The 8390-nt window shown below is 48.4% G+C and overlaps 1 protein-coding gene across 1 annotated transcript in view; it reads left to right on the top strand.

Moving 5' to 3' along the window:
* Positions 1–375: 375 nt before the first annotated feature.
* Cacng2 (calcium voltage-gated channel auxiliary subunit gamma 2) overlaps positions 376–8390 on the top strand; it is a 119080-nt gene continuing 111065 nt past the window's right edge. The window contains exon 1 of the mRNA XM_052161147.1: positions 376–586. Coding sequence (XP_052017107.1) covers positions 376–586 — 211 coding nt within the window. The remainder of the gene's footprint in view (positions 587–8390) is intronic.

Here is an 8390-nt window from a genome sequence, read left to right as displayed (position 1 = left end):
GCGCGCTGTGGAAGCCATCTCCAAATTAGCGATCACATATGGAAACTGGAGACCAGAATTTTAGGAAAAGAGATTAAGGCATCTCACTTGGGGGGGTGGGGGGGTGTCTTTTTATTTATTTTCCCTTTTTTTAAAAAAAAAAATCGCTGCAACTGGAACAGTTTTTTGATCTCAAAAGGCAAGCCTCTCTTCCCGTGTGATCTTTATAATTTACACACTTTTCCGTGAGCTTTCTTATCTCCCTTTTTTTATATCTCTCCATATTCTCTATTCACACATATATCCATTATATTAGTAGTGGAATTACCAATCGCACCCTCACACACACGCTCCTGAGAACCAGAAGTCGGTTGGGTGTTTATATAATGAAGAATTATGGGGCTGTTTGATCGAGGTGTTCAAATGCTTTTAACCACCGTTGGTGCTTTCGCTGCCTTCAGCTTGATGACCATCGCTGTGGGAACCGACTATTGGCTGTACTCCAGAGGGGTTTGCAAGACCAAAAGTGTCAGTGAGAATGAAACCAGCAAAAAGAACGAGGAAGTTATGACCCATTCCGGATTATGGAGAACCTGCTGCCTCGAAGGTATTTGATTTCCTACCTCCTCCCCCTTCCCACGCCGCCCCTCCCCTCCACACTCTCCCCCCCCACCGCCTCCAAATAAGTCCCCTCCACATTCCACCATTTTCCCACTTCACTCCCTCCGCCGCCACTGCTGCAGATCAAGGTTGGCTGGGTTAGTTTCAGAGGAAAGAAAATCAATAAGCAGAACCTATACTCTCTACTCTTTGGCTTCCACCCCGTCCTCCCAAATCTCCTCATTGGAATGATCTGTGTGGTCCGGTGGAAACAGGAAATTGTCTGTAGAGTGAGATGTGCTCTGGATGCTTTGGAGTCCTCAGGGTTTGCCTTTGGGTCTAGCTTTGCCACCTATGAGGAGGGAAAATAATTGCTCCCCTACGTGCTGCTCAGCCCTTTGCAATGAAGGATTCAGAAATGTTCTTCCTCTTTTCCTCACTCCTCAAAAGTTACAGGCCCAGCACCATCTGCAAGTCTCCCTTTTTTTTAAAAAAAAAAAATCTGTTGTTTCTAAGAATCCTTATTTGGTAGATTATTCCAGGAGCTCACGCCTAGTTCAAGAGCATTTCGTAATGTCTGCAAGCCCCGTGTACCATTCCAGGTGGCTGGCTGTGTGTATGTGTGTGTTCTAACGTTTACGAAGTCTAAAATGCATGTGTCCTCTCCCAGGAAACAAGCCCAAGTTCTAATAAACAGCGGTCACTTGCGGGTGAGGCTGAGCGCTGATTTGCTTCCACGCAGAGTGACATGTCTGTCACCCAGAAGCAAGTCGAGTCAGCACTGTGCAGGCAGGAGGCGAGGGCATGGGGAGGTTGAGGGGGAATGGGAAAACATGGGGTGGGGGTGTCCGCTGTGGGTCTCGATCTTGCAGAGTCATTGGGGCATGTATGCTACATGTGCCGTGGGCCCAGGGGCTCCCACGATGTCAAGGCCAGGAGGCTAGGACATGAGGAAGACATGTGCTTTTGGGACACGTTAATAAACACAAGAGGGGGGGAACCCTGCAGGTCACACAAGCTGCATTTAGCCACAGACTTTAATATGAAGGAGTGAATTTGCATAGCTATATCTGTCTGTGTGCAAAAGCCACCTATAGGAAGACAGGCAGAGAGACACATATGCCCCTGTGTGGAGAGAGGCTCGTCTGTGTTCCCCTGATGCGAACCAAGCCTGGAGGCCCTTTGAGGTGGCGTTGGGAAGTGAGCACTGCAGAACTGTTTGTTAAGCTCAACAAGGGATGGTGATGCAGGGAGTTGGGGCCAGCTGATGGGGAAGAGGACAAAACTGACGTGATCCTGAGAGGGGGGAGCGCCTAACCTATACTAAGCCAGACACTAGTCTGGGAAAAGAACTCACATCGCATGCCCCCTCCCGGTGTTCTTGGTGCAAACGGTTGAGTGATGGCTGAACATGTTTTGAATAGCTAAGTGACTTCATTGAGCGATGGTCTGTTTGACGCATACTGCATCTGATACCCTTTCTCAGTCCAAGCGCCGTCTTTAACATTCTGCAGGGGTGCTCTCTGCTGAACACTCCGTGCTCCTCCCCAGCCAGAGAGTCAATATCAGGAAATTAATAGGGACCGTTTTACACACACGCATTCCGCCTCTCTTAAAAAATGAAAAGCCTTTCATAGCGCCAGTCATTTGCAGTGAAACGGCAGCTTCCATGTAATTAAACATTTATGGCAAGCTTTGATGCCGAAAGAGAAAGAAAGCAAAGGGAACGAGGGTGGCTTTGGGGACATGATCCTGGCAGCTGCTTGCATTCCTTGGATTTTGGTGAGAGAGATCTGCAGCCAAGAAAAATTAGAGGAAAAAAAGGTGTCTTTATTTTAGGGCAAATGTGATCAGATATCGGTGACTTGGCTTTCTAAATCGGGGGTTTTGATGGGTCCTTAGTGTTTTGATCTTCTAAACATCTTGTAATTCGCAGTAGTCTGTGATGGCTCTGGGTCACTTGTGCATCAAAAGGCTTAAGTATTTTCATTAGACGCCCATCTGTCCAAGTCTGAAGCTACCCACCTCCTCTAACTTTCTCTCTGAGCCTCACTCTCTTCCCCCTCGATCAACTATAAAGTGTTTGAGTTGCAACACACACACACACACACACACACACACACACACCAGGATTGTGTGATGATCACAGGAGCTGTGGGTTTGGCACTGTCCCCAACAGCCTCCCCGGGTGCCCAACCCAGGCACTTGCCTCCAGGCTGTGAGGGGAGGGCTGGGTTAATAGTCCCTTTCCTACTAGGCTCAGGCTGAAAGAGCTAGTGAGTTTTAGGGCTCTGTCTGACCAGAGGTCCCATTTCTTACAGCTTCTGTCCTAGGGTTGGGTTCCATAAACCTGGGACCACCTTACCTTAGGAACCAGGAACTTAGGCTGTGGCTGGTGCTGGTTTTCAAACTGCATACACTTCCTTAAACCGGAGTTTGGGGATTCCCGTGAATTGGCATGCGTGCCTCTTGTGGTATTGACGAGTTAGCATCTCTGAGTGTTCAGACCAGAGTCAGTTTCAACAAGGGCCAGGTTATTGGCGTTTCTTCAAGTCAGGTCTCAGTCAATCTGAGAAAGTAGATTTTCCAGAAAGATTCCCTCCCCGATCCCACTTTGGACGGCACTCTGTGCCCACACCGAAGACCTGGAGAACAGGTCTCCAGTTTTCTCCTCGAGTCTGCTGGTAACTGCAGCTGAAAACCAGGCCTGATCCCCTCTCCTCTCTTTTGCTCACTAGTTTTTATTAGGATTTTTGTGTGTGGTCCCATGAAATGGTTATTTTTCTTTTACCTCCTCATGAAAAGAAGAACTGGGAAATAGTCCCTTGTCTCTGTGGCTGCTTTTGAAATTAATGAGTCTGTGGAGGGATTAAAAAAGGGCCACGGCCACCTGTTAAGGCCACACTCTGGGGAAGGAGAGAGATAAAGGAAATATTTCCCTCTGCAGATAACTGAAAGGCCTCTCTGCGTGAACTCTTGAGCTCTCTGGCAGGTGGGTGTCTTTTCTGGGACTCAAGCCTGTGGCGGGAGAGGTGACCCTGGCATGAACGGAATGTTGGGTGAAGCCTTGAATTGTTCAGAAACTGCCTTAGGGGTCCTGGGACTGGAAGCTGAACTGGCTCTTTCAGAAAACAAACTTAGTTAAATCTCCAAGAGGGCACAAGACCATCATGGCTTGGCACTTGGAGAATGAGCCTCTACTGTAACCTCAGAGGAAGCATCATGTCCAGGGACTAGCGGTCCACCCTGTGGTGCTCACCAGCTCCTGCCTTCCTTCTGTCCCTGCTCCACTCTCCCCCAGAGAGGATAGTACACAAGCCACCCCACCCATTCTGTCTTTTTGTGCACCTTACCTCAATGTATAAGGAACAACAAAAAAAAATTACTTTCTGCCCGGATTGGTGCCTTCCCCCTGACGAACTTTCCAGCTCTTGTAGCATCAGGGGTGTCTCCGTCTGCTTGTGCATGACAGCTCTGATGGTCACCCTGCACCTCCACTGCCTTTGAACGACACCTCCACTGTCCCTGGTATTTTCTAAGTTCAGAACTGCAGTCCTCGCCTGGCCTTCAAGGTGGCAGAATGTTCCAGGCCTCTCAGCATGCTCTCTTGTTTCTACAGACAGAAAAGATAGGGTTTTTGCCCTAAGGGAGGCCACCTGCCTTTCTGGACACTCCTGCCTTCAACTGAGCCTTCTCGGTGTAGGGACATGGCTCCCTAATATTATAATAATATTTCTGAGATAACCTGACAGTTTCTAGGCCCTAGAATCTAGGAACTTTGCCCATAGTAGGTGCACAAGAAATATTTATCAACATCTTGATTCGGAGATTCTTAATATGATTGAAATGAATGCAAACATTATTAGAATGGAGCGGGGGGTGAGGGGGAGAGCAAGAGCGATCAGAATAATTTGTTTTTTCTTCCTGGAATTCTTTTTTAAAAAATAATAATGAGTCATGAGTCTATTATAAAATACGAGAAGCCAAAGGACTCTGCCACTGGGCTGTGCAGTTCCTAAGTGGCCAAAGCGAGGACAGATTATTCAAGGGAAGGGGAAGATAGTCTGCAACGTCTCTACGGGGGAGGGGAGGGGAGCAGGGCTTGTCTTTGCCTCTGCCACCATAATTCAAGTGTCTCCTGGCCCTCTCATGAGCAGAGCCTCAGGCAGACCATGGGCATTATAACGAACCGCCCTAGTCAGCACCTATAGAACTTTTTTTCTTTAGGAAAATTCCCATCTAATTCATCTAAAGACCCTGGAACACCCTCAGTCCAGCCCTTCCTGCTCAGAACCTAGGTTTTGATAACAGTTTGCCAGAGACAGGCCCAGTGTCTTAGCATCTCTCACCTACTAGCAAAGCCTGACTCTGCTCTTGTGCCTCACAGCTGCCCCCACTCCCCACTCTTTGCTTTGTTTTTGCTTGCAAGGAGAGGGAAGAGGGGAGCACATCCAGGGTCACATGGCAGAAAGTGGCTGAGCCAGGACTTGCACTCAGGTCCCTGTGGCACCAGGAGCACCATCTCCTATGCTCTGTGTGCGCTGGAGACCAGTGAAAGCCCTGGGCCTGATACCGTGGCTATAGTCATGGTCCCTGCAGGTAACAGGTTCTGTTTTGTTTGCATCCAATGGAGACCCATCAAGCCAGCATGAGTCAGGAGGGCTGAGCTCTTGACCACTCAAACCTGCCAGTGTGCCACCCTGACCCTCTCAGGAGGACATGACTGCAGTCCACCCCTCTTCCTTGGCCAGAATGAGGCTATGGGATTGTAGTGACCAAGTCCCAACAGAGGGCTCTAGGCCTGACCCGCTTTCTTTGTGACCCTTTTTTTGTGCACCTCTTTCTTTGTGACCCTTCACTTTAGAGGCGTCCTTGGCATGATCATCCCATGGGTTTATGACAAGCTTACCCACTCCACACCCCCTGTGCATCATGGGAGTTTTCATAGAAAGCTTGATGTTGGAAAGGGAAGCATTTGTAACCCTTTGCAACTGGGTTCACTTTGTGGTTTCACCTTAACCTAATGAGCTGAGACGTTTGGGGGCCATTAAGCCCCTCTAAGCCTGGCTTTCCTTTCTGATAAAAGCAGGAAGTATCCTAACCCCACTGCAAGAGTGCCCTGGGGTCAGAGCTTAATCGACCCCAAGGGGTAAGGGAAGGAAGAGTGGTCCACCTGGAGGGCAGCTGTTTGCCTGTCCTCAGCAGTGTTGAAATTTCAATCAACAATCTCTATTCTTTCCCCAACCCCTTCCCATACTCATTTATTTGTGTTTTTTTTAACTAAGTACTTGCTGTTGTCTAGCTCCTTGTATTGGTTGATGTTGTTGTTGTTGTTGTTGTCGCTGTTGCTGCTGTTGTAATCCTATCTCTCTCCTCATCAGTTCCATGAGGGCAGAGGTACTTCTTTTCAGCTCACCACTGTGCCCCCAGCAACAGCGACATGACAGTGCAGAATGTCAACCTATGCTGGGAATGAATAAGTAATCACCACCACGGGGAGGGCAGCTGAGACCTAGCTGCCCCTTCATGTCACACAGGGTTGGGTCTCTGTATGAGCAGGGAAAGCAAAACATTGTTCGTGACACTCCAAAATAAACAATGAGTGTAAGACAGGGGAGTGGATGAAGGAGAGGGAGACAGACAGACAGACAGACAGACAGACAGACAGACAGACAGAAGACAGGGGGCCTCCATGAAAGGAGAGTGAGTGACAAAGAGCAGTGATAGAAGTGGAACTTGGGAAGAAACAAGGGCCTGCGGAGGGAGAGCGGCACCCTCAGGAAAGATGCTGGCCCCAATTTCCCCTTCTCCACGTCTATAGAGGATGTTGAGGGGCATCTTAAGAGAGCTGCTATGTCGGGGAGAGGGAGGGAATGTCTACCCAGGCTGCTAAGAAGTTTTCAGTTTCTTCAGAATATTGGGTCATGGTGTGGTGGTTCACAATGATGAGCTGAGATGTCAGGAGGCTGAGGCAGGAGGGTTGTCACAAATTAGAGGCAGGCCTGAGCTACATATCGAGTTCCAGGATGACCTCAATCACAGTGTGAGACCCTGTCTCTAAAAATTTTTTTAAATGTCAGTGACTCTTTTTACTCTTTTAGTCAAACCCCATATTCAAATGAAGTCCACGTTTTAAGTGTCCAGGCTAGTGTTCCACGGCCACACTTGGGGCAATCCCTGTATTGACTCAACTTTTGATGAGTTCTGTGAAGGCTCAAGTGCAAGGCTAGGGACCTTGTGGGAAACCGTGCCATTCAAGGTCACTAATATCAGGGTCCTTAGAGCCTGATTCAACAACTCTGGTGTGTGTGTGTGTGTGTGTGTGTGTGTGTGTGTGTGTGTGTGTGTGTGAAGCCTGAATTAGTGCCACTAAGGGGCAGCAAACAGGGCTGAGTTTAAGAGACTTGGAACTCTGGCTCTACTTATTTTAAAACTGGGTGTGTGTCAGGCAGTGGTGGCGCACGCCTGTAATCCCAGCACTTGGGAGGCAGAGCATGCACATGGCAGTGTCACACTCTTACGTGTGAGTGTGTGTGTGTGTGTGTGTGTGTGTGCAGGTGGATTTCTGAGTTTGAGGCCAGCCTGGTCTACAGAGTGAGTTCCAGGACAGCCAGGGCTACACAGAGAAACCCTGTCTCAAAAAAGAAAGAAAGAAAGAAAGAAAGAAAGAAAGAAAGAAAGAAAGAAAGAAAGAAAGAAAGAAAGAAAGAGGAAAAAGAAAAGAAAAGAAAAGAAAAGAAAAAGAAAAGAAAAGAAAAGAAAAGAAAAGAAAAAAAACTGGGTGTGGACTAGAAAGGTGGCTCAGTTGGTAAAGTAGTTACCATACAAGCATGAAGACCTGAGTTCAAATCCCCAGAGCCCAGGCAAAGCTGGATGTAGTAGCCAAGGATCCTACAGTGAGGGGGAGAAGGTGGAGACAGAAGAATCCCAGGAGCTCCTAGGCCAGTTAGATTGCACTAAACAATGAGAGATTCGGTCTGAAAAGAGATAGAAGGCAAAAACTGTCATTAAGGATATCCTCCAACTTCCAAACCTACACCACAGCATGCACATGGCAGTGTCACACTCTTACATGTGTGTGTGTGTGTGTGTGTGTGTGTGTGTGTGTGCAGAGTCAGGCATGATGGTTAGTGTTTAGAATCCCAGTAAAAAAGGTGTAGAAATGGGTGTCTCCTGGGAGTTCACTGGCCAGTCTAGCCACTTTACAACCTCTAGGCCAATGAGAGGCCCTACCTCAAAAAGTTAGTAGGATGGCACCGAAAGAACAACACCCAAACTTGACCCCTGGCATCCACATACAAGAAAACACCCATACATACAAGTATACTTAGAGATGGAGAGAGAGCCACTCTAATTTCTGCGACACAGGCACTTGAAATGTGTGCCATGGAATCAGAGGAAGAGAACAGCCTCAATTGTTAAAAGAATGGTAGGCAGCGTGCTGTGACCCTCACGGGACTCTGTAGCCATTAGCTAGTATCCAGACCCTGACTGAAAGCAACACAAGGCCAAGGAATGTGGTCTGACCCACGAGTTCCCTGGCAAGAAAGATGGGGTGGGGTACTCGCTCAGTGACTGTCCTCCATGCTACCTCAGCCAGGTACCCCTGAGACCCACCTGTGAACAGATGATGAATGATGGTGCGAACTCTACACACATGGAGATTCTGGGAGCACGGAGATGGGGTAGGGGGCTCCCGGGGAGGACTGAGCTAGAGAGAAGGAGAGACGGTGTGCACAGAAACACAGGAACCCGAAAGGAAATGCTGATTATCTGCTGTGACTGGAAGTCAGGGAGGGACAAAGCTGGGA

Source organism: Apodemus sylvaticus, chromosome 17 (genome assembly GCF_947179515.1).
Source record: "Apodemus sylvaticus chromosome 17, mApoSyl1.1, whole genome shotgun sequence".
NCBI lineage: Eukaryota > Metazoa > Chordata > Mammalia > Rodentia > Muridae > Apodemus > Apodemus sylvaticus.
This window is presented reverse-complemented; position numbering and strand designations above follow the sequence as displayed.